Genomic DNA, 27110 nt, shown 5'->3' on the forward strand with positions numbered 1-27110 from the left:
TTCTCTTTGTGATGAACAGCCTTCACTTTAAAAATTCTCTGCTCTGTAACAATTGGTTTGTTGGGAAAACATTTTTACAGCTGTGGTGTTTAGCAGTCAGTGTGTTTCCTTGGGCTTCCTGCAGTATTCCGTGAAGTAGCAAGGATAATAATGGCGGTGATAGCAAACACATAAACAATGCTTACCATGTGCCAGGAATTTATAGATTATTAACTCATAACCCTCCCAACAACTCTAGGTGGTGGGGACTGTTTTCATCCCCATGTTAGAAATGCAGGGAGCGAGCCAGCTTCGGACCCATGGTTATGCAGTGTGTAAGTGGCTTAGGCATGGAAATGACTGCTTCTGGGTGAGGCTCGCTGGTGGGGCTGGAGAAACTGGTGAATGAGGCGACATTCCCAGGGAAGCTCAGTGCTGGATGCTCAGACCCAGATGGAGAGAGCTGGCAGAGTGGCTTGGCTGCTGCTCACTGTTTGGATAGGAAGTGACACCCTGGACATGGGAGAGAAGTTGAGGGAACTCACTCAGGCATGGGAGGAAGGAAACGGGGAAAGGAAGGTGTGGAAAGCTTTGCTGAGGGAGATCACAAGCAACTGTCTCTCTAGGAGAGCCCTTCTTTCTTGGCTACTTCTGTCCCTGCAGGGCGCACATCTCCGGAAAAGAGCAAAGCAAGCTAAAGGTATGTTTATCCTCAGCGAGTTTCTTTTTATTTGATGAGTGAGTCATCTGCCCTGGCTGGAAAACCTTTCCATTTGCTTTGTGATTGTGTTTTTCAAATTGGTTTTTGAAGAGGTACTATGCGACATGCTCAGGTTCTCTCACTCCACAACACAGTGGTACAGTAGAATAGGCCATCTAGGTAAGAGGCTCTAGCAGGGTGCTACGGCTGGGATGGGACCCTGATTCTGCCACCATGCCTTCTGGATAGAGCTTCCTTGGGCTGAAATTGGGTGCCAGCCTCAGGGCCCCCTCCACCATATCTGAGTAATGTCCTCTGTGGATGAGCAAAGATAAACTGCTGATGGTATGTCACAGTTGTTTTTTGTAGAATGTGGGTGCTTGCTATTGTCATTGTTACTTTTATATCATAAGGTCATAGCTGATAACCCTCTTTCTGCGTCATATCAGCATGGTTCATTGGGTAAGAACATGGGGTCAGATGGAGCTCTGGGTTTGAACTTGATTGCCTTTAGTCACTGAGTGATCATGGGGGAAGTTATTTCCTCTCTTTAGCCTCAGTCCTTAGTGTGTAAAATGGGGTGATATAGTAAGAGTAGCCCTGTCGTCGTAGGGGTGTTGAGATTGTGCTCAGCAGAGTGCCCCCGTCAATGTGTCTGCTTCACAAATGGCGGTGCTCATTATCACCTTCTTAGTGCTCTGACACTTGTGGGGAATTTCCCATTCTGATTTTTAGGTGTAATAAGCTCTGACATTCCAGGACATACATCATTGTGGATATAGATACTGACAGCAAAAATAAGTGGAATTGAAGAGTTGCAGATTGCACGTCTCTCAAAGAAGGGTGGGGTGTCTTACAACAAAGCATTCCTGGCGTGACTAGACAAAGCTCATTTGAGAGTAAACCAGAGTCAGGTATTCTTCTGATGGAATTGATTATGCAAGCTGGACCAGGAAGAGTCCTTTATTTTATGCCCAATTGATGGTTCTTTATATTTTAAAGAACTTGTCATTTTACTTACAGAATTTTTCCTACTGCCTTTTAATAATGAAGGGAAAAACTATTGCTTTTGGTTTTATCTAGTGAAATCCAACTTATGTTTTGGAAGGACAAAGGAGTTAGTTTGGAGGGAAAATTCTGACCCTTTTTAGTAAGCACTGTTATCTGTTTTACCAGGTTACTTTAAAAAGTATCATTTAGTAAATTTTTTTATTTTACAAACTCCAGCTTATTATTATGGAAATTTTAGGCACATACAAAGCTGTAGAGAATGGTGAGACCCCTGACATACCTGTCTCCCACCTTCAAGAACTGTCAACTCATAGTGGTGCCTCATCTGCACCCCCACCCAGTTCCCAAACCCCCGTGATTTTTTAAGCAAATCCCAGACAACATTATTTTATCCATAAGTATTCAAGATGTACTTAGAATGCCTTCAGAGGAAAGTTTCGCTAAGGTCAAAAATGAAAACCTGCATGTACTAAGTTGCTTCCTGTGGGAAAATCGTGTCTCTCTGGAAATCTCAAGACAGTAATCCTTAAAGCAGGGGGTGGAGAAATGATCTTTTTAAACAATAATCGGGGGAGCTTTTTCAGACTAACTTGTCCTCCTAGAAGATTGCCTGCTGAAGCCACCCCCTTACTCCAAGAGTTCACAGAAAGTGTTAGAAATGTACAAGATAGAGAACCACCTCTTTGGGGAAAGTGCTTCCGGGTTATGGAGGCTTTTTAACCACCATGGATGGGACTTACTTAAAAATGTATTTATTTTCTTCTTTCTTAAACAGATTATGCTGGGTACTATTTAATTGTTCCTATTTACTACAGGGAGTTTTGGACACTGATTTGTATGCTGTGGAGTGTGTATGTTAATCATTTACATGTCACCTCCCTTGTTGCCATATTTTATCCTATGTCAATGTGCTTGTCTGTAATAACAGCCCCTTGTCTCTTTGAAATCTGTTAAGGGCTGAGAAGTCAGGTCAAGGAACTTGTAAAGAACTGTACTTAAAGTCAGAGTAAATGAACTGAGGGTGTTCTTTTGTTTCCTGAGCAAAGCGTATGATGTTGGAATTAAGGATTTGGTGATATTCAACTGCTCAAAGGATGTTTTGGCTCCATTTCTTGGTTTTTGGCTGTGTTCTGCATAGATCAGGTTGCTGTGTAGCCATGTTTCGTATAGGTGAGGTATTACTGTAATGAATTATAACACAGTAGGAATCTTTCTTTTCCAATTTCACATACAGCTTTAGAAAGGCTTGAAAGGTCATTTACATGGTTAGTGTGTAAGAAAGATGGAAAATGTGTTTTAGGACAAGTTTCCATCTCACCACTGACTAAAAGTGAGTTCGGAGGGAAATAATGGAATCTTAAAATGTGCTTTTTAAAGTCTTTGTTGTTGATGTTATTTTCATTAGCAACTAAAGTCAGGGGCTTGTGTTTTAAACCTTGCAGAAAAAGCTTTACTTGGCTAAAAATAATTTGATGTATGGATATGATTTGGGTACTGTACAGCTCTAAAACTGATTGATAGAAGAAACTAATAATCTCATTTGCACTGCACAAAACTAATTTCCTTTCTGCCTTCCTTTAGAGGAAAATAAGAGTAGACATTTTTAGTATTCTTTTATTTCCCATCCCCTCCCACCTTATCCCTTTTTTTCAGCCTTTCCTTAGGAAAATGACCTAGTACTATCAAAACTGAGCTGTGCCCTCTGCAGGTTTATACACAGCACAGACTAGTTGCATCAGTTTTTCCTTTCTTACACCCTCACCAAGATTACATAGCTCTGTGAGATGTCCTTGGGAGTTGTAATAATATGGAATGCTGGAGAAATTCCAAAGACTGTTGGTAAATATAGGATGCAATTGAATAGCAGTTAGCTTCTTTTGGTGATTTCAGAACTTATCTTTAAGAAAAAAAATAAAGAGTTAAGTATACATAGCATAGCATGGGAACTAAAAAGAAAGTGTGGTGACCATGTTTAGGATTTGGATTTGAACTTCTGTCTTTCATTTGCCTGTGCAGGTAATTCAATAAAAGACTAAATACAGTCTGTGCAGGTAATTCAATAAAGAGGAATATGCTGCATTTGGTTGATATTTGTGAAAGATCTCTCCTCTGCTTACCCATCATATTTAAAGATTTACTTGCTCTGCCAAATGACCTTTTCTAAATTGTGAGAAAGCTGTCTTTCTTTGCTTTGTGTTTCTACCTTTAAAATTTTTTTTTAATTAAAATGAGAGAACAAAATACTGGAAACCCACAGTTAATAGGTAAAGATGGAAACTTACACTTTAGAGCTTAGGAAGCTGATTGACTACTTAGAAGTGAATTTCAGAAGTGACTGAAGGTTTTCTGTATGTTCATTTGCAGTGTAGCCTATTCAATATAAAAGACCTTTAAAATGTGATGTTTACAGAGCAAATATCTCAACAAATTGCTTTCAGCAAGCATGGGCATACTAAAATACTTTTTATCATCTCAGTAGTTCCATTGTGTTTATTGCAAGGAACTTGCCTGGATGTGCACTCTCTGTCTGTGAGAATACCCCCAGTATAAGACAGATCAGGGGCTAGAAAAGGAAAACTTCGGTGGTGGGAATGTTCTTTTGGAAACCCCAGTTTAATTTTTTCCCCTGAAAAAGCATGAGTCAGTGGAATAACTTAACTCTCATCCCTTTTCTCTGTAGCTTAACCCTCTCTTAGGAAGCCAAAACTCAGACCCATCTAAGGTTCCAGATTCCTTAAATGATTTGGAGAGTCACTGAGATCATGCTGGAGACTCCTGCCCTGCCTTAGTGTCAAAAAGCCAGTGATCTCAGGATTCATTCTTTCTTCATAATGACTGTGTTAGTCTGTTCTTGCATGGCTATGAAGAAATACCTGAGACTCGGAAACTTACAAGAAAAGAGGTTGAATTGGCTCATGCTTCTGCAGGCTCTACAGGAAGCATGGCACCAGCATCTGCTCTGCTTCTGGTGAGGGCCTCAGGGAGCTTTCAATCATGGTGGAAGGTGAAGGAGGGGAGCACGCGTCGCATATGGCAGGAGAGGAGGAGGCAAGAGAGCGAGCGGGGTCGGGGGAGGTGCCAGACTTTACAACAACTAGATCTCAGGAGAACTCAGTATCCTGAGGATAGCACCAAGCCAGAAGGGATCCACCCCTATGACTTAAACACCTCTGACATCGGGGATTGCAATTCAACATGTGATTTAGTGAGGACATATATTCAAACCATATCAATGACAAATATTTATTTCACTTCCTGCCATGTATAAAGCTCCATGTTATGATTATAGAAGGTTACAAAGCTGATGCTCACACAGGTCTTTCCCTTCAGGACTCTTGACTGGGGAGGTGAGACACACATGAGAGTGATTGTAGGATGAGAGATTCTGTGATACACCAGGAACTGTAGAGACACGGCCTCATGGATTTTATAAGACCAAGGGAATTTCATATCAATTTCCCCTGGGGAAAAAAAGAACAGTCGGCAACACTGGATACACGTGCTGTTGGCTAGAATAAGAAATCTTCTTCCCACCCAGGATGGGCTCATCAGAGGACATTTAGTCTGAGATTCTCTCCTTTATGCTTCAGGTGTCTGAGTTTGTGGGATAACCAGGTAGCAGTGGTTGGACTAAGAGAATGCATGATTCAGCATTCTACTTGGTCAGTTTTTCCATGGGATTGTCATAGCTTCATGTTAAACAATATGCTTTGCCGCCCCACCCCCCACCTTCATTTTTAACCTTTTAAAAGACTTTCTCTACAGTAGGTGGTCAAGTACTCAACTTCCTCTTTGCACAACTGCTTGGCCATGCTTTGAGCAAACCTAGCATACTCTGAAACTATGAGAAGAGTAGGAAGGGAACTTGTCCACACTTCCTGAGTGCTCACTAGAACTGTTTTCTCATTTACTTTTCACAAATAGGTAGGGTGTGTATTAACTTCATAGGTGAGTAGACTGAGGCTAAAAGAGGATAAGTACTTTGCCATTCATTCTGCCCCTCTCTGGTTAAAACCAGTACTTGCACGAAAGTTTGTGCATGTTCCTCTCCTTAATAGTAAACCTTGGTTCTTAGAACCCCTCAGCTCAACTTCAGTCGAGTGAGGATTTTTCCCTCTCTTTAGTCTTTAGCTTTCAGTTTCCAGTTGCTTTACTGAGACAAAGACCCTAGAAGCTGAAGAGTTCACAGTTTACTGCACTTCCCCTGTCATTCCCCCTGTACTTTGTATTCCGAATTACTTTCATCACGGAAGGGTGAAAGTCTAAGTCTTTAAAAAAAATAGATTTAGAGGGTTCAAGTGCAGTTTTTGTTTTGTTTTGTTTTTTTGAGATGGAATTTTGCTCTAGTCACCCAAGCTGGAGTGCAGTGGTGTGATCTTGGTTCACTGAAACCTCCGCCTCCCAGGTTCAAGTGATTCTCCTGCCTCAGCCTCCCGAGTAGCTGGGATTACAGGCACCTGCCACCATGCCTGGCTAATTTTTATAATTTTTTTTAGTAGAGATGGGGTTTCGCCATGTTGGCCCAGTTGGTCACTCAAGTGCAGTTTTGTTTTTTTTTTTGAGATGGAATTCCACTCTTGTTGCCCAAGCTGGAGTGCAGTGGCACGATCTCGGCTCACTGCAACCTCTGCCTCCTGGGTTCAAGTGACTCTCCTGCCTCAGCCTTCCGAGTAGCTGGGATTACGGGCATCTGCCACCACACCTGGCTAATTTTTCGTATTTTTAGTAGAGATGGGGTTTTACCATATTGGCCAGGCTGGTCCTGAACTCCTGACCTCAAGTGATCCACTCGCCCCGGCCTCCAAAAGTGTTGGGATTACAGGCCTTAGTCACCGTGCTTGGCCAAGTGCAGTTTTTTTACATGGCTATATTGCATAATGGTGAAGTCTGGGCTTTTACTGTAACCGTCACCCCAATGGTGTCCCAGGCTACTTTTCTTTTCTTTCTTTTTTTTCAATTTATTTATTTATTTATTTATTTTTATTTTTTAATTTTATTATTGTTATACTTTAAGTTTTAGGGTACATGTGCACAACGTGCAGGTTTGTTACATATGTATACCTGTGCCATGTTGGTGTGCTGCACCCATTAACTCGTCATTTAGCATTAGGTATATCTCCTAATGCTATCTCTCCCCGCTCCCCGCACCCCACAACAGTCCCCGGTGTGTGATGTTCCCCTTCCTGTGTCCATGTGTTCTCATTGTTCAATTCCCACCTATGAGTGAGAACATGTGGTGTTTGGTTTTTTGTCCTTGCGATAGTTTGCTGAGAATGATGGTTTCCAGTTTCATCCATGTCCCTACAAAGGACATGAACTCATCATTTTTTATGGCTGCATAGTATTCCATGGTGTATATGTGCCACATTTTCTTAATCCAGTCTATCGTTGTTGGACATTTAGGTTGGTTCCAAGTCTTTGCTATTGTGAATAGTGCTGCAATAAACATACGTGTGCATGTGTCTTTATAGCAGCATGATTTATAATCCTTTGGGTATATACCCAGTAATGGGATGGCTGGGTCAAATGGTATTTCTAGTTCTAGATCCCTGAGATGTTCCTAGGAAAAAGAGGGTTAGAAGATTGTTTTGAAATTAGAAAATAATCACAGTATTGAAAAAAATTAGGAGTCAGCATTGTTAGCTTTATGATCTATATTTTACTTAGGAATAGAGTCTTGCTCTTTGCCCAGCTGTGGTGCAGTGGCATGATTATAGCTCACTGCAGCCTCAAAATCCCGGGCTCAAGTGATCCTCCTGCCTCAGCCTCCTGAGTAGCTGAGACTACAGGTGCACAAAACCACGTCCAGCTATTGTTTTTATTTTTATTTTGTGGGGTCAAAGTCTCGCTATTTTGCCCAGGCTGTTCTTGAATTCCTGGACTCAAGTGACCCTCCCACTTTGGCCTCCCATAGATGTATAGTTTCTTTAATTTCTATAAATGGGTCTCAGCAAGAGTTACAGCTTAATAGTGTTTATTAGATATGTTCTTAAAGAATAGATCAATAAAACTATATATTAAGTAACATTTCTGTTTATTTTTAAAAATAGACTTGATTTTTGGGAGCACTTTTAGGTTCACAGCAAAATTGAACGGAAGTCTTAAAGATTTCCCACATACCCCCGCCTTTCCCCATGCTCCCCCACTATCACCATCCCCCATTAGAGTGGTTCCTTGGTTACAATTATTGAACCTAAATTGACACATCTCTAGCACCCAAAGTCCATAGTTTCCATTAGGGCTCACTCTGACTTTTTATTTTTAATGGACCTTTCTCTTAAAAAAAAAACAAAAAAACTTACAGTAAATAGAATGAGGGCTCTGTACTTTTATCTCTTTTGAAAAACAGTTTTTATTAGGAAAATCTAAAGTGTCTAAACCTGTGACCTTTCTATGAGCATGTAGCATTTAGTTCCAGGTTTTTTAATGTATGTGTGATAAAATGAATATGATGGGGCCCCAGAGAGCCACATGGGGAAAGTTGGAAAGGTTCCAGGAGCCAGACTATTTAACAGAAAGGAGATGCTTAGAGTGGATTTCACATCAAGTCCATTTTATAGTGGATATTTTACTCCCTGCTCTAATGACAAAGCAGAGGTATTCCTATTGGGCATAAAATATAGCAGGGAGCTGAGTTATGTTTGGGGTGGAACTCTACGCCTGTGTGGATGGTTAAAATATGGAACTTTGACATATGTGCAATGGCTTTTTTGAGAGCTTAAAAGTAGTGGCTAAATTCATAGAGTATAAAAATGTTGAAATGAAAGGGACTAAGAGATCTTCTCTAATCCTATTGTTATAGATTAGTGTCAAGCAGATTGTTTACCTGGGATAATTTAGGTGTAGCCTTTCCTAAAGGTAAGAGATGTCTTAAATGAGTGCCTGAAAGTTCTTTCCAGAAGTACAGCTCTGTGGCTATGCAAGTTCTGGGTGAAAATGTCATGAGCTTTTAATGTAGGTAAATGATGTGTGCGTTAGAGGTGAAAAAAATGTGTTTCTACCTCTGAGGGACTTTAGTGTCAAAGTGTGTTGATATTTTTAACATAAGCTAGATTAGTATATTAAAAAAAGCACCAATGGCTGTGGGAATTCAGACAGAAAAGATTACCCGTGATATTAAGGATCAGAGAAGTCCATAGAAAGAGGCAGCATCATTTAAATTCAGCAGTGACTAGGTATGAGCATGTTTACTATCTGCATTGAAGATTGCCTTCTTTTTAACTTTTGATTATGAAAACTTTTAGGTATATAGAAAACCTAAAAGAACAGTAGAGTGAGTATCTATATACTCACAGATTCAACAACTGTTAACATTTTGTGTATTTGTTTTAACTTTGAATTTATAGATGTGCTTATGTGTGTATGGTGTATGTGTCGGTTTTTCTTTTCTTTTCTTTTTTTTTGAGAGTTTTTGCTCTGTTGCTCAGGCTGGAGTGCAATAGCACGATCTCAGCTCACTGCAACCTCTGCCTCCTGGGTTCAAGCGATTCTTCTGCCTCAGCCTCCCGAGTAGCTGGGATTATAGGCACACACCACCATGCCTGGCTAATTTTTGTATTTTTTGTAGAGACAGGGTTTCACCATGTTGGCCAGGCTGGTCTCAAACTCTTGACCTCAGGTGATCCACCCGCCTTCGCCTCCCAAAGTGCTAGGATTACGGGCGTGAGCCACCGCACCCAGCCGTATGTGTTGGTTTTTCAAAAAAACATTGAAAAGTAAGTTACAGGCATCATGACTTTTTTTACCCCTGATATATCCACTGGCATCTCTTAACACAATTCTATCTATTCTCCTACATAACCACAATTCTATCAAAATCTGAAGAAAATTAATAAAAATACATTAATATCATCTAATTTCTGTTTTCTATTTCAAACTTCCCTAATTATCTGTATCTTTTACAGCTATTTTTTTTCACACCTGGATTTAGTCAGGGTTCACACACTACATTTTGTTTTCATAATTCCTAAATCTCTTTTATTCTACAGCAGCCTGTACTGCCTCCCCCTCCTCATGCTCAATTTTTGTCTCATGACATTGACTTTTAAAAGGATCAGACCAGTTTTCTTACATTTTGTTGATACCATATCTTGCAAGTATTTTTGTCAACTGGAGATTTTAAAAGTCTTTTAGAAATCAAAATATGTGTTTTCTAGGAGATATATTACCAGATTATCTGCTAGCCATGAATATAAAGCCATTGCTCCTGATACACCATTTTCAGTAGATAATGTACTTTAAAATAATCTTTATTTACAAAAGTAATATAAGGCAGCTGTAAGATGCTAGAACAATGTAGAAATATATAAAGTTAGAATTCTATTTAATATCAAGTAGCTCTGAGATAAAAATTTTGCCGAACTTATTCTTTCTTGTTTGTGTGTTTTTGTTTATCATAAAAATTGCAATCATCTATACATGTTGTTTAAAGCTTTTTATTTCGCTAGTTATGCATTGCAAATGATGTCCCATAGAATATGTAGTAGAGATTGTTTTTGCTGGGATAAATGTGTACCAAGCCAGCCACATTCTTTCCTAGGTGTTTACAGTGAGACACACCCAAATGTAAAGTGCCTGGCTCAGGGTTAGAAATGTGGCTTGTGCCCACAGAGCAAATATTTTTCTCTGTTTGAGGCTCTCTGGTTAATGCAGGAATTGAATCTTGGCCTCTTCTGTTCTGTGCTTTAATAAGTTGAGGGGAATTCATGAGTAGCAAACACCTAAGGGCTGTATATTTGAATTTTGGCTCCCCCCGCTGTTTTTCTTGGGGTTGGGGGGTGGGTGGGTCATTTCATATTCTTTTCCGTACCTATGAAGAAATCAGATTGGCTTACCTTAGAGGTAAACATGATACTCTGCCAACATAAAGTGATTTAGAAATTTTAATATATTTTACCAAGCCAGAGTTTCTAGCATATGTATTTTAAGCCATCATAAAACATATACCTGTCATGTTAAGGAATGTGCCCACGGCAAGTATCAAAGACCTGCTGTGGGAGGCTGAGGAGTGTGTTTTGCTGTGTTGCAGGGTTATAACCTGACAACCTCCATGAGGCATGAGTACCGGCAGGGAGTGGTTTATAAATATTGAAGCCATTTTATTTATTACTTTAAGAATTCCTACAAGTAGTAGCTATTCCTGTTTGTACATCCAAGTGTCTTGGGGGCTCAGGGGGTAATCCTGTGTTGGCGGATGGACGAAGAGTGTAAATCCTGAGTGGATCTGCCTGAGTTAGGGAATCAAGTTAACAAAACAATCAGATGAGCAAGAGATAGTCCATTGGGCTTAATGGAGAACAGAACATTTGGACAGAAAAGCTTTCTGGACATTTCTGGCTTCTTTGAAAGACAAGTTTAATGAGCCTCCCAGCAAGATTGCTGGCTCAGGGTGAAGCAATAAGGCCACTTTTGTTGTTATTTTATTCTTGTGTTGTCCATGGCAATAATGTCATCATTTTCATTTGGTGGGACATCAGGGTGTCAGTAAGTCTTGTTACTATAATAGTAAATTAAATTATCTGTGATTTGGTTACAGGACTTTTGCATCAAGATTTTGTAAAGGAACAAGATGATGGTAGGGTGGTTCCCCACATCTGTCAAAATATTTGTTAAAAAAAGGACAAAGAGTTGTGATTTTTAAGTGCTTTGAATAATTCATATCTTTCCATTAAAAAAAAAAAAAAAAAGTAGCTGGCCGGGTGCGTTGGCTCACGCTTATAACCCCAGTACTTTGGGAGGCCAAGGCGGGTGGATCACATGAGTTCATGAGTTCAAGACCAGCTTGGCCAATATGGTGAAACTCTGTCTCTACTAAAAATAAAAAAAAAAAAAAGCCAGGTGTGATGGCGGATGCCTGTAATCCCAGCTACTTGGGAAGCTGAGGCAGGAGAATCTCTTGAACCTGGGAGGTGGAGGTTGCGCTGAGCCAAGATTGCACCACTGCACTCTAGCCTGGGCAACAAGGTGAGACTCCGTCTTCACAAAAAAAAAAAAAAAAAAAAGGAAGTGTATATAAAATCTTCTTATACATACTTTCCTTCTCTTTAGGAATGTGAATACCACAAATAATGAAAAACAATAGCAAAAAAAAAAAAATCTTCTCATTGCTAGTTGCAGTTGATTCTAAGTATGTGTAGCAGTTACCTCTTAGGAAACGAATTTGATTCTTAAAAAAAACATTTTCAGCAAATACCATAAATGTACCAAAAGTTATTCTTAGGTTATTTGCATATTGTCTTGCATTTTATATGTGTAAATTTCATGCGGAAATAAAATTATCAGTTTTAACAAAAAAAAGGGAAGTAGCTGATTATATTAAATGCATATTCTAGCTGATTATATTACATGCATATTCCCACCACTTTATCATTCATTCTAAGTAAATAATAAAGTTAAAACATAAGACATGAAAATAAAAGTAAATAATGTTAATAAAAGTAAAGAGGCAGTGTTACAAAGAGTGAGGAGGAACAAGATCAAATTTTAAATTCAGTGAGGCACTTAAGTCATTAAACCTTACTTTTTTCATCTGTAAAATAGACACCATAGGGTTGTTCATGAAGTTGGAATGAGACAATATATTTAGAAATTTAAAAAACAAAACACCAGTGTTCAAGTTCCACTCCTAGTGGGCTTTTTAATTTAATTTAATTTTTTTTTAATTTGAGACAGAATCTTACTCTGTTGCCCAAGCTGGAGTGCAGGCATGATCATGGGTCACTGCAGCCTTGGCCTCCCAGGCTCAAGAGATCCTCCCATCTCAGCCTCCCAAGTAGCTGGGACTACAGGCACATGCCATCATGCCTGGCTAATTTTTATTTTTTATTTTTTATTTTTTTTTTGTAGAGACAAGGTCTCATTGTGTTGTCCAGGCTGGTCTTGGACTCCTGGGCTTAAGTAACCCTTCCGCTTCAACCTCCCAAAATGCTGGAATTACAGGCATAAGCCACCACGCCCAGCCTCCTAGCACTTTCTTGAGTGTACAGTATTGCATAGTGAAAAAAGCATGTGAACTGAAGTTACGTAGACATTGATTTAAATTCTGGCTTTGCCATTTACACTGTGCACCTGTGAATGAATTCTTTAATCTCTTTGAACCTTCGTTTCTTCAACTGTAAAGCAGCTTTTATCGTATCACCCTTGTAAGATAAGGCATAGGGCATGGGCTCTGCCAAGACACTTAGGAGCTCCAGAACTTGCCGCTTATCAAACTTGAATGTTGATCTGTTGGCGGCGGGGGGGTGTGTGCTTCTGTGTTTGTGGAATATGGTACCATTGACAGGTCCCTTCTGGAGCATGACCATGGCGTTTCTTTTGCATTTACAGCTATCTTCCAGAGGGCCACACTGGGCATGGACACCCTTTTCCCTGCCTGGAGGAGCACAGGTGATAGTGTAATTTTCCAGTCACGAAACTGCTAAGGCCATCTCAGGGGCGTGTGCGCCAGGATAGGAGGGCGGCGTCCGAGGACCACATAGCCATGCCTTTTGGTCTGAAGCTCCGCCGGACACGGCGCTACAACGTCCTGAGCAAGAACTGCTTTGTTACACGGATTCGCCTGCTGGACAGCAATGTTATCGAGTGCACGCTGTCGGTGGAAAGCACAGGGCAAGAATGCCTGGAGGCTGTGGCCCAGAGGCTGGAGCTGCGAGAGGTAAGCGGGGTGTGTCTGTGTGCGCATATGCGCGTGCATGCGTGTTGGGTATGTGAAGGAGAACTCACCAAAGGGACCAGCCATCTGTTTCTTGGCATCTGTCATGTTTTTTGGCCTAAGCGACCATGTGTTTATAAGAATCCTGTTATTCTTAGCACGGCTGTGATCTTATCCATCATTGGATGGGGAGACTTGTGCTGATGTGAACACCACCTAGAGCTGCATGGCGTGGCAGGTTTCCTTTTATTTCAGCTGGGGAAGAGGTTTTGGGGGAGTTGAAAATGAGAGACTCTCCCCACCAAAGTCATTTTCTCTCTTTAAAACAATTGAGTGGGTAGCTGGTATTTTGGCATTCTGGCTGCACATTAAGGAGAAAAAACGCCCACATACGGATGCATGCAGCTGCTTTTTTTTTTTTTTTTGGTTGTTTCTATATTTTCCTCTAAAAAAAAAAAAAACTCCACCAAATAAAGAGAAAAAGCATTTAGAGTGAGCATGACCAGTGAGGCTTTTTGTGGGAGCCTGTAAAACAGAGGTTTTGTTCTTTTTAAGATTCCTCACAGCCCTCGTTGCCTTCACGCCGTCTGTGAGATGGCTTTTAAGCAAAAGCAGGGCTGACCACTTAGAAAGTCATGCTATCACTCTTTAGAAGGGACTTTCAGAGCAGTATGTTGTTTATGCCAGCCAAGCCCTTCTTTTTTCAGTCATACAGACGTTTAGGACAAGAGACTTTTGTGAGCAATCCACACTTCAGCATCTGTGTCTTGAGAGCTGTCTGATGTATTGATCAGTGGGGAAGGTGGTATGGTTGAGTGGTTGCCAATACTGAATGACTGCAAGCCCCTGAGGCTGAGACATTCCTGAGGGCAAGGAAAAGCTGTGTGTAATTGTCCTAGGTCCCTGGGCTCTTGGAGAGTCCAAGTGACAGCATCGCCCAGGACCTCGATGACAGAAGAGGGGTGGCAATCACTGTTGGAAGTGATTGCGTGTGGCCTCTCTCCACCTGCTTACAAAGGAATGGGGGCCCAGGAGGGTCTTCCTCTCCCCTTTCCTGCTCTGAAAGTCCCTTCTAAAGATGTCTTCCACAGGCTGGCCGTTTTTCTCAGGGAAACTGTTTGACCTGAAATGCATCTGTTTCCTGCTGTTCTTGGTGTTTATACTTTGGTTTCAGTGATCAGGTATTCCTTTTAGGTATATTTTTCTGTGCAGGAGACTGTCTTGGACAATGGATGTATGTATTAGTAGCTTGGTAACTGCCACAGTAGAATAAATGTGTGAAATGTTCTCATCTTGTTGATTGGTAGCTGGCTCTCTTTTTCCCGTTGGCAACACATTAGGATACACACATTTAAACACACATTTGCATATGTGCATGGGCATAAAGGAAAAACAAATACTGGCTGGGGAAGAGACTTGTCTAAGTTCTTATAGAAAACTAGTATTTTTACTTTTAAGTACTTCCAGTCACTCAAATTAGAGCAACTAATTATTCCTCATATGCATTGGGGGACAGTGTAGCATGTGGTTACAAGTATAGGCATTGGAATCTTGGTCTTGGGTTCAGCTTACTCTTCTGTCATTTATTAGCTGGGTGACAATGGAAAAATTACTGAATCTTTCGAGGCGTAAGTTTCCTACCTATAAAATGAGAATAATAATGCTTACTTCACAGGGCTGTTGTAAATATTAAAAGAGTTCCTGTATGGAAAATGTATAGTGCTGTGTTTAATAATTTATAATTGTTCAAATTTGAGAGTCTTAATAAACAACTTAAAAAAAACCCATTTTTTGTTAAAGAAAATATTGAACAACCGTCTTGTGCCAGGCACTTTTTTAGAACTTGGTGAAATGAAGATAAATAAGGCACAATTTTACCTTCAAGACATGCACAGAACAACAGGGGAGTCCAGCCTTTAGATAAACAGTTAATATGGAATGTGGTCCAAGCTAAAATAGAATGCAGGGGTAGGCCCAAAAGACGATGGCTGTCCTTAGTGTTGTGCAGTGCACAATCCAGCCCACCGAACACTGCAGTCTTGCTGGTGAGAGTGAGAGAGTTGATGGAAGATGAACAAAGCCTTCACTCTGAACCAAAACTTGAAGGATATGTATGAGTCCAGCAGGTAGAAAAGAAGGCCATGTCATCTTTAGTGTGGGGGACTGGATTATCAAAGATCCAGGGATGTGAAAGAGCAGCCAACATTTTGGGGGCTGAGAAGGCATCCCTCTGAATCACCAGGTCAAGCTAGAGTTTATAACAAATGGTGAGGGGTGTGTGGAGATGTGTATGGTAATAATGGCTTTCAACAGACTATTGGTTTTCTCAGTGAGAAGGCAAAAGTCAACCCTGGATCATCCCACAACTACCTTATCACAAAGAATAAAGCAGTGCATTGCCAAGTGTGTGCCGCAGTGTGATTGACATTCCATTGCTGAGGTGGAGTTTGCGTTTAATACTGACTTTATTTTGACACGTCCTAATGGGTGCATCCACGTTCGACCAAATCACTTTCTTTTTGAATTCTATGCTTTCCTTCCATGACAGATAACATTGAAGTTGTGCCCTTTTGTGAATCAATCCTCTAGATACTCCTGAATTAAAGGATCAGATAGAGTAATCTGATACTTTGTTCTTCTTTTACACAAACACACCTTAAAGAAGAATGCATCCTCTACCCAAAAGCAGGAGTAAGAGGAGGTGAACACAGGGTCTGCTCCTCGTACCTTGAATTTGTATTTGGGTCGTTTTTCAAATAGAGCCGACGCTGCTTTAGAGGAGAAGGTGACAACCAATCTAACATATAACAAAAAGTTTAGTCTTTTTTGGGAAGGGTGTTGGGGCCTAACTCTATTGCACAAGATGGAGTGCAGTGGCATGATCATGGCTCATTCAGCCTCTACCTCCTGGCTCAAGTGATCTTCCTGCCTTGGTCTCCCAAAGTGCTGGGATTACAGGTATAAGCCACACACCCAGCCAAAATATATTTAATCTTTTTTTTTTTTTTTTTTCCAGTTGAGACAGGATCTTGCTCTATTGCCCAGACTGGAGTGCAGTGGTACGATCATGACTCACTACAGCCTGAACCTCCTGGGCTCGAGTGATCCTCCCACCTCAGCCTCCCAAGTAGCTGAGACTACAGGCACATGCCACCATGCCCAGCAAATTTTTAAAGTTTTTGTACGGGTGGGATCTCACTATATTGCCCAGACTGGTCTCAAACTCCTGGGCTCAAGCGATCCTCCCACCTCAGCCTCCCAAAGTGCTGGATTATAGATGTGAGACACTGTGCCCAGGGTAATATGTTTAGCCTTTATGAAGTCTTGGAAACTAGATTATGGTGGATATTTGGCTTTGCCATTAGAAATAGTTTAGGTATATCATAAATTTTGTAATAGCTTTATATTAGGAAAGGATGTATAGGTAGATTAAAATTTTTTATTAAATTTTTTATTTACATTAATTGTTTTGCCACTAAATTTTATTAGATAATTTTTAATAGACTTTATTTTTATTTTTAAGACTTTGATTTCTTAGAGCAATTTTAGATTCACAGTAAAATTGAGAGGAAGGTACAGAGAATTTCCATATACTCCTGGCCCCGTGCATGTACATCCTCCCCCACTGTCAACATCACCCATCACCCCCCAAGTGGTACATTTGTTATGATTATTGAACCTACATTGGCACATCATTATCACCCAGAGTCCAGAGTTTACATTAGGGCTTACTTTTGGTGTTGTACATTCTATAGGTTTGGACAAATACGATATGCTGCTATTTAACGTGGCATTCAGAAGGATCCAGGCCTGGTTCCTATTGTCAGCAAACAGTCATGCTCTGGGAAAGCTGAATGTGATAGGGTCCCTGCTCCCAGAAAACAGATAAGGTCTTTGCTCCTAGAGTTTAGAGAACAGGACAAACAAGAAACAAAGCAAAGGGAACGGCTTGTGCTGCGGTACAGAAACAGGAAAGAACATGGAATTTTCAGGGAAAGGTGGAATTCAGTTTGCACTGGTGTGTGTGTGTGTGTGTGTTAGAATTTTCAGGGAAAGGCAGAGTTCAGTTTGCACTGATCTGTGTGTGTGTGTGTGTGTGTGTGTTGGAATTTTCAGGGAAAGGCAGAGTTCAGCTTGCATTGATCTGTGTGTGTGTGTGGAGGGGAATTTTCAGGGAAAGGCAGAGTTCAGTTTGTTTGCACTGATGTGTGTGTGTGTGTGTTGTGTATGTGTGTTTATGAAAGGGTCATGGAAGTGAAGGAGGGTAAAGGAGGAAGGGGCAGGATGGAGTCTGCTTTTGAAGGGTTTGCTGTGTCTGCCTAGGGAGTTTTAACTAGATCTATAGGATAGTATTTCTAAAATAAGTTACAAAGGATAATTACCACCTTTTGATTGTATATACTCTGCTGAGCAGTTTCCATATATCAGCTCATGTAGTTCTCATAACAAGTCTGTGATGTGTCCCTCCCTACTCTTGCTGTTCCTGTGTTATAGATGGGGAGGCTGCAGCATAGGGTGACCTGCCCACAGTCACTGGGCTGGCAAGTTGTGAGGCCGGTTCAAACCCTGGCAGCTGACACCACTGTTCTAGTTCCCAGAGACTTGTAGTGGGGGAACAGGGAGTACGGTAAAATGCTTTGGGAAACACTTTCTCCTCAATTCTATAGTAAAAGAAAGAAAATGGTGTTCCAGTAAGTGTTTCACAGTTATCTTAGCCTTCCAGAAAATACTCTTTTGAACTATGTGGGGAATAAAACATTGCTGTGAAGTGTAAGGTCATCAGAGGACTCCAAGGAGGAGCATGACATGGTTACCTTTCATGTTAAGTAAAGAACTCAGTGGAACTCAGTAGTAGAAAAGAGTGGGGATCGGCCAGGCGTGGTGGCTCACGCCTGTAATCCCAGCACTTTGGGAGGCTGAGGCAGGCGGATCACGAGGTCAGGAGATCGAGTCCATCCTGGCCAACATGGTGAAACCCCGTCCCTACTAAAATACAAAAATTAGCTGGGCATGGTGGCACATGCCTGTAATCCCAGCTATTCGGGAGGCTGAGGGAGGAGAATCACTTGAACCAGGGAGTTGGAGGTTGCAGTGAACCAAGATTGCGCCACTGCACTCCAGCTTGGTGGCAGAGTGAGATACCGTCTCAAAAGAAAAAAAAAAAGAAAAGAGTGGGGATCAGCTGGGCACAGTGGCTCACGCCTGTAATCCCAGCACTTTGGGAGGCTGAGGCGGGTGGATCGCCTGAAGTCAGAAGTTCGAGACCAGCCTGGCCAACATAGTGAAACCCCATCTCTACTAAAAATACAGAAATTACCCGGGCATGGTGGTGCATGCCTGTAATCCCAGCCACTCAGGAGGCTGAGGCAGGAGAATCGCTTGAATCTGGGAGGTGGAGGTTGCAGTGAGGCGAGATTGAGATCGTGCCACTGCACTGCAGCCTGGGTGACAGAGTGAGACTCTGTCTCAAAAAAAAAAAAAGAAGAAAAGAGTGGGGATCAGAGGGGAGGAACAGAGATGCCGGTGGGCACAACTGTAAACCTGGCAAGAGGTCATGAGATGAACTGCTTAGGAAAAGTGTGTTTTCGTTGTTTTAAAGATGAGGAAAAAATCAGGGATAAGTTGCTGCTTGGGAGCTCTATTAAGAAAGACATTCCAGAGATATAGGAAGCTCAGAAAATCAGAATTCTGATAATGTCATTATAATATGTCTGGATCAGTGAGTTTAACCCTTTTCTCCAAATCTTTGATGGAACATGGATGTGTAAATAGAGCTGGGCCTTTTACAGAGGAGATAGGATATCTGGAGCCCTATCTCAGTTTGAAAATAACTAGCCTAGGTTAAGAGAAAAAGAGCTAAAACAATGGTGCCTTATGACTAATTCTCACGGTTTAAAAAAGAAGTACATGAAAACACAGCAGAGTTTAGTGGCTAAGAATGTCAGCTTGGACCAAACTGCCTGAGTTTGAATCCTGGTTCTGCCATTTACTAGCCATGTGACCTTAAATAGCTACTGAAGTACCCTGTGCCTCAGTTTTCTCATCTGTAAAATGGAGATGGTAATAGTAGCCACCTCTACAAATTGTTGGGAGGATTCAAAGAGTTGGTTTTTCATAGTTGCCGCAGTATCACACTGCCTGGCATAGGAAGCACTCGATATGGCTGCCTTCTTTGCAAGACACCACGCAAGCCATTCAGCCTCTGCCATGACACTTCCAGAGACTAGGCTGTCACCCTTTTGTAAGTCTGCTTGTTCCATTTTTAGATGACTTTAATTATTAGAAACTGGGGCCAGGTGTGGTTGCTCACAACTATAGTCCTAACACTGGGAGGCCAAGATGGAGGGTCACATGAGCTCAGGGGTTCAAGACCAGCCTGAGCAACATAGTGAGATCCATCTCTACAAAAAAAAATTAAAAATTAGCCAGGCATGGTGATGCATGCCTGTAGTCCCAGCTACTTGGGAATCTGAGGCAGGAGGATCCCTTGAGCTCGGGAGAACGAGGCTGCAGTGAGCTATTAACACACCACTGCGCTCCAGCCTGGGTGATAGAGTGAATCTCTCTCTCTCTCTCTCTCTCTCTCTCTAGATGTAGATATAGATATAGATATAGATGAAACTGTGATCTTATATTGAGTTAAAATAGCAAAGTCTTTCAGTTCCTTGAACAGCTAGGGTTAATTTAAGGTTGTGCTGTCCAATATGGTAGCCACATGTGGTTATGGAACACGTGAAATGTGGCTATTTTGAACTGAAATGTGTGGTAGGTGTAAAAACACATCAGATTTTGAAGACATAGTATGAGAAAACTAAAATACTCATTAATTATATGTATGTTTGAGTACAGGTTGCAATGATATTTTGAACATGTTTTAAGTAATATTTATTAAAAGTAATTTCACTTTTGGTACTTTTAAATCAATGTGGCTTCTAGAGGATTTAAAATTAAATATGTAGCTCACATTTTATTTCTGTTAAACAGATCTGTTCTAAGAAAGGCAAGGGGGGCATTTAATGGTAACAGTGAGTGCAAGCATTCTAATAAAATGTAAAAATATGCTAGAATAACCTTGGCTCCACTTTTAACTTAACAGGTGGAAGAAGGATAAATGATGTAACAAAGGTACCTGAGATACCCTTCACTTCATTGGTAAACCCTATTTGAGGTAGAGAACTGCTGTGGGGAAATCCAGTGCTCTGGAGAATGGTGACTTTCATAACTCTCGGCTCTCTCCTAAGGCTAAACCTAAGAGCCTCGGTTTTTAAAAAAGTGTAAAAAAGTTTTTAAAAACCAAACTATAATCATTTCAAAGAGTAAGTCCTTATCCTCTAATTTAATCCCCTTTTTCTTTTGCAAATTTATATTTTGATCTTTACTAAAAGCTGTTTTACCCAAAGCTATCACTACAGTAGAAATTTTCCACATTTTGCTATTTTCATAATGACTAGAGATTATAAAGATAAGAAACTTAACATGCATTTCCTATTATCACATAAAAGTTAACTTACATGAATAATATTTCTGTGGTTTGATTTCATGCTAATCTTTTGGCAATTAATAATTTATGTGGGATTTGCGGGGTACTCGATTAAATGGAACACCTCATGCCCTGGCAGATAATAGTGGAATTCTGCTGTATTTTATAGGTTGTTTAATCACGTCAGTATATGTGTGTATTTGCAAAGGATTAAAATAATCAATGCTGATTAAGAGTCTACTGAAGAGTAGACTGCTGGGGGAGATTTCTCATCTTTAAGTTTTGTGTTGCTTTTTGTCTTTGTAAAAATGACAGTGTGAAACATTATTAGCTTAATGTCAGTCCTAGAATGTAATGGCACCGGCATCTCCATTTTCTAGGTATAGAGATTGTAGGTGAACTATTTGCCATTCTTAACTTGTACGTCTTCATCTTTCTGTGTATTCTAGGTGAGTTGTACAGTCTCAGAAGAGTGGTTTTTCTTGGCTTTGGGACTTGCTTCTTGGGTCTGTGTTACTCTGCAGTTTCTTTTCCTGTATTTTTATAAAGAGATTGGCTAGGAAAATGAAGAGGGTGCAGTTGTTAATTATAGATGTGTCAGTTGTAGAAATCTCAGACCTACCCAGAGTAGAGGTTGCTTACACACAAGTTCTTTTCTACCGTTATCCAACTGATGTACAGTGGCTTATTTTCCAAAGCCATTGGAATGTAATTGCATGAAGTGCTATTTCAGAGTCTGCTTATAGTCATCTTTTGAAGTATTTTCCGTGCCTCAGTAAAACTGTTCGTGCTTGTATAATATGTAATTCATATATTTTATGTGGAAGCACACCAACTGTTTCTTAATTTACAGCTGAACTACTGGGTAAGATAGGCAACCTATTACAACTTAATGCAAGAGATTTTAAACTTTAGCTTCTGGATGAGTAACTCTTCAAAATGCTTGAGATAAGATCATGGCTTTAATCCTTGGTAATTGCCAAGACTGCATCTAAACCTCTTACAAATAGCATTAAAGTCTGTGCCATTGTCACAAAACTGGAAAAACAAAACCCTCAAAAAATATTTCCCTTTTAATAGCTAATGTGGGGGATTATACCATCTCTTTACAAATAAATGAACAAACAAATAAAAACCACCCCAAACTATTTTTTAATAGTTTTCTCTAGAGCAGTTTTAGTTTCACAGCAAGATTGAGCAAAAGGTACAGAGAGTTCCCATATGTCCCCTGCCCCCAAAACTACTTTTAAGGGCCCTTATTCTCTAGAATCTTCCCATAATACCAAAAGATGGACATTTTGACGCTGTAGTATCCACACACCAATCTGCCACTGAAGAAACTAGCCGATTTTTTAGTATATGCTTAAATGTATGTTTCCTGTGTTAAAATGCAGTACACCAAACCAAATAAATGAGGAAGCTGCTCACATAAAAATGACATTTTAGTGTGGCTTTCCCTACTTGATTTCATCGCAGCGCATTTTTTGTAAGTGGTTCAGGGATGTGGTTCTTGTCCCTGAGGACTGGCTCTTCTGTCTTCTTTTCTCATCATTGCAGTAAACTTATTGCAGAACTCATGGCACCAGAGCTGTGTGTTCTAGTTTTCTTAAGAAAACTAGAGCAATAAAATGGGATTCATACCTCACCCAGAGGAGGTATCATGAGGATTAAATGAGTCTGGCTTACTTTTGGTGCCTGAGATATAAACAGAACAAATATTTCAGGCATTTACTCAGGTAATATGATGGGATCCTCTTGTTGTCATGGAGAAGGTGGTTTCTATTTGCAATCATCCACCATGCTTTCTTCAACCATGTGGCAATGTTTAGCAGCTAAGCTCAGCTTTCAAAATTGAGCTAGAGTTTAAATTGGCAAGTCAACCACAAACCAGCCTGGTGGGGTCTCAGCTGGGCTTGACAGGATTAGTAGTTCCTTGGATAATACACAGGAAGTTGATTGGTGCACATGCTAGTTGAAATGAGAGCCTAGGCTCTGATTCCATTTCCTGTGAGGCACTGTGTAGACGTGGGAGAATAAACGTGTGCTGTATTGGACTTTCAAGGCAGGGTCTTTCTACTCCAGAGTAGGAAAATAGTTAGAGGAAGAACGGGAGGAGTAGGGTGGGAATGGAAAAGGTTACCTTGGGCATAGTTTCAAAAATCAGGGTGGGGATGGACTTTTCTTCCTGCTAGAGAACTGAATTTGACAGTTCTAAAGTTAGGATGTTCTGGCTGTGAGTAGGTACAAACTCTGTCCTCCAGATTACCTGCCTCCCCCAATTCTGCCCCGCACTGGACACCCCATTTCTTCCATAGTTATGTAATTATTTCACTGGATAATTACCTGGTGAGTCACCCTGAAATATTCTGTGTCCTCTGGAAGGTGCTGTGCAACAGCAGTGATAAATTTATGCCATGAATTAAGTTTTTCTATTAGAAGTGGTTTACTTTGTTATTTAGAGCTCTGGCTCAAGATTATTGCCTTGCTATCATTTCTCTTGTACCTCATCATCCTCCTCAACATATCCATATGTGTGTATGCACAGGAGTGTGTGTATGTGCAGCTGTAGTGCGCATTTTGTGTGTGTTGTATGTGTGCACATACATGTTCGTGTGTGTATACTCCATGGAATATTCTTTCTCTGAGGGATTTTTGGGGTGGAGGTCAGGTCTGGTTTAATGATCTGGATGGATGGGAATGATAAAAGGAAATTTAAAATAGCTTTCAAGGCATAGAAGCAATAAAAATTTTAACCGTTTTTTAAAAATCGATTGTAGAACATTTATGCAGTTACTGTGGCCCTCTATAATTTGAATATTACTAATTTGAATGAAGTGTGGACCATAAAAATATCTCCCAAATGTCAAAACTACTTTTAGTGAAAGATGATAAATCATGGTTAGCCTGTTAAGCAATTGTGAAGCTTGCCTTTTCATGCTTATAAAAGGGCTCTTTTCCAACTTTAATAATTGCTGCATAGCATGTTAATTACATATGTTACATAATTTATTATATGGAGACTCACTCCTAGGCATCCAAAATACCGTGGAATACCCTCTTACAGCCCTGTGTTCCATACAGGAATTCAGTATAATGCAGACCTACTTTGGACCCTTTTCAGATAAGTTTCTTGAATTGAATACCCAAATGACTTCATGTTAAGGTTAGCTTAAGCCTACGTCATAGATCTCAGAGGATAGCATCAGAGTGATGTTCCAGTGTCCCATTATCATCTATCATGAGATCCTCAAAATCTTAGTGGAGGTATAGCTTTGTGATTTTTTTTCCTTACACCTTTTAAATATTTATGTTATTTGTAGTTGTTCCAGCTTCTACCTTTGCCTGCTTTTTCTCATTGACTCCCAGATAACCTCTGTTTCCTAATTCTCTGGTTCACAGAGGTGTCAGTAGTGCTGATGAAAAAGATTCATGAAGTTTACCTGCTTTGATTTACTGATGATGATGATGGTGTTGACGGTGGTGGTGGTGGTGGTGGTGGTAACAGGAGTAGTAGTCGTGCAGCGCAGCAGCAATAGAAGGTACTACTTATGAAGTAGTTACTTACCATGTGCCATGCAGGTGATTGACAGGCATTATCTCATTTACACCTCTCAGAGCCTGTGGGCAAAAGTTGTAACCATCATCCCCATTTTGCAGAGGAGAAAACTCTGAGAGTCTAGAAGGCTCAATGACTTGTGTAAAGTTACTGAGACAGTGAGTGCAAAAGATGGGAGATGGACTGACTTCAAAGTCTGTTTTCTTTCTATTCAGCTACATTTCATTTCCTCTATGTCATCACTCAGGTTGGAACAACTAATGGACTCACTAGAGCTAGGAACTGAATAATAGAGTCAGAATTCATCCAAGTAAGTTTGTCTAAGTTGATAGAAATATAACCTTGGCCCTGGTTGGCATTTTGTTGCTCAAGAAATGCAGAGATTTCTGATGTGAACTTGTCCTTTGGAACATCGTGGGGGAAAGCTGATCAAATCATTACCCCCATCTCAAAGTAAATCCATTTAAAATATCTTTAAAGCATCTGGGTCTGCAGCTTTATGTAGGCAAGGGCACGTCTGGTTTTCTAGTAAAGTCAGAGTCAAAGCTTCATGAGAGATTTTGGTGGGGCTGTGGCAGGGATTGATCTGTGTAATGTTGGGGCAGCTAGCTGGAGTGGGAATGTCGGCATAAAAATGCCTTTGGAAATTAAACATTGTAATGAAAACATTCTTTTGAAGGCAGATTTCCAGGTGTGCTGTAAACCGTTCTAGGCTATAATTGAAATATAAAAGAATCTTCAAAAGCAGTGATCTATTTTTTGGTGATTGTTGTGCTAATCCTGAAATCCTAGCATGAATTAATATAAACGATGGGATTGGGTGCATAAAAGTACCTATTTTAATCATTTAGCATGTTGTTCAAAACTAAACTGGTTTAGGCTTCAAGTGTAAGGGCGAAAATCTCACTTTCATCTAACAAATCCCACCATAATCTGCCAAGAACAGCCACCAGGGGCTCCTGCAGCAGCTGTGAAGAGGCGATCCTTCCTCTCTCAAAGCTTGATATGGGGAGAGATTTGCTGCAGTTTGTGTATAATAAAGTAGAAGAGGATGATACTTTTTAAAGCACACGAAAAGAGTGAATAAATTCTCCGTTAAAATCTGGTACTGTATGAAAATATTCTACAGTGCAGAAGCTTTCAGTTGGCAGGCAGTTTTGTCTTAGGAATTGAGTAATAAGTTACGTTGCAGCAGGTGCAAGAGCAGTGTTGGTCTTTGCCAGTGTGCTCCATGTGAGATCATGAAGCATGCAGAAGGCACACAGAAAAGGCAGTCTTCAGATATCAGGGGAAAAGTCAGCACTGTCCCTTCCCTGCGCGACTCCCCTTATCTCACATGGGCGCATTGGTATCTACAAGCACAAACAGTAGTAATGAGTAGGGATACTGCATCTGGATACTCCATGTACGTTACAGTAGTGTGTGGTTGTGGTTTCTTTTAATTAGTCCCAAAGTTAGATTCAAAGCTGGATCTTGTATATGGGCTGGGGAATGCAGGGTGGGATGCAGCATGCTGGAGTCTCGTTTCTTGTGTGGCCTTGGGATGCTTGTGGTGAGCACGAACTGATCCTATTTCACCCTTTTATCTAGACACACTACTTTGGCCTTTGGTTTCTCAGCAAGAGCCAGCAAGCACGATGGGTGGAGCTGGAGAAACCTCTGAAGAAACATCTGGACAAATTCGCTAATGAGCCTCTGCTTTTCTTTGGAGTCATGTTCTATGTGCCAAATGTGTCATGGCTTCAGCAAGAGGCCACAAGGTAGGTGCATTTTTCCCCTGTGTGCCATATAAGGGTGTTGACTAACTGTGAAGCTTCCAATGAAGTAGATGAGCTGGTTGATTCAGGGGTGTGTGGGTGTGGGTGCGGGTGTGTGGTGGGGGAGAGGGTAAAATAGTTGGGGGTTGTTTACTCATTGCTTTGCAGCTTTAGAGTTTTGGTTGAATCCATGTAGCTAACCCCAGCAGTTTTCTGTAATGCTGGTAAGGCAGTAGGGATCCTGAGCCAGGCAGAATTTCATCTCTAGCAGCATGGAAATATTCATTGGAGACTGTGGGTAAAATAGGCATGCAAGAATTTAATAAAAAATTAATGACCTGGCCAGGCGTGGTGGCTCATACCTATAATATCAACACTTTGGGAAGCTGAGGTGGGAAGAGAGCTTGAGGCCAAGAGTTTGAGACCAGCCTGGGCAGCATAGCAAGACCCTGTCTCTACAGAAAGAAAAAAATATAAAAACTAGCTAGGCATGGTGTTTTGTGCTTTTAGTTCCAGCTCCTCGGGACACTGAGGTTGGAAGATCACTTGAGCCCAGAAGTTCAAGGCTGCAGTGAGCCGTGATCATGCCACTGTACTGCAGCCTGGGCAACAGACTGAGACCCTGTCTCAAAAACAAAAACAAAAACCTAATTCTGTTTTGTCCACCCTTTTCCTAAAAATATCCCCAAACAAAATGTAGTATCAGACTTCGAATTTGAAGATTGGAAAGGTAACTAAAAGTGGGAGTAAAGTTAAGGAGGAAAATGTTGTGAGAGCAAGAGTTTTGATGATTGTCCCTACTAAATAAGAGGAGACAAGAAGCCAGTAGTAGAAGAGGAGAACCAGGTATTGGTCCCACCCAGCTACTCAGTGTCTGCTTTAGCTTGGAGAAACCGTGTACTGCCTTTGAAATGATGTTTTCCCCTCTCATCTGTCAAGTGAGGAATTTGTGTAAGTTCATAAAGCATGTTCAGTGA

At 40.8% G+C, this 27110-nt stretch overlaps 1 protein-coding gene across 5 annotated transcripts in view; it reads left to right on the top strand.

Annotated features, from left to right (window-relative positions):
• PTPN14 (protein tyrosine phosphatase non-receptor type 14) overlaps positions 1-27110 on the top strand; it is a 206031-nt gene that overhangs the window by 75108 nt on the left and 103813 nt on the right. For 4 of the 5 annotated variants that reach the window (XM_063672223.1, XM_054452233.2, XM_063672224.1 and 1 more), the window contains exons 2-3: positions 13016-13343; positions 25967-26136. In XM_063672223.1, the coding sequence (XP_063528293.1) occupies positions 13170-13343; positions 25967-26136 (344 nt within the window). In that variant the 5' untranslated portion in view covers positions 13016-13169. Of the gene's footprint in view, positions 1-530; positions 680-13015; positions 13344-25966; positions 26137-27110 lie in introns of those variants that run through there. The other variant, XM_063672221.1, reaches the window with a different exon arrangement.

Source organism: Pongo pygmaeus, chromosome 1 (genome assembly GCF_028885625.2).
Source record: "Pongo pygmaeus isolate AG05252 chromosome 1, NHGRI_mPonPyg2-v2.0_pri, whole genome shotgun sequence".
NCBI classification, from domain to species: Eukaryota; Metazoa; Chordata; class Mammalia; order Primates; family Hominidae; genus Pongo; species Pongo pygmaeus.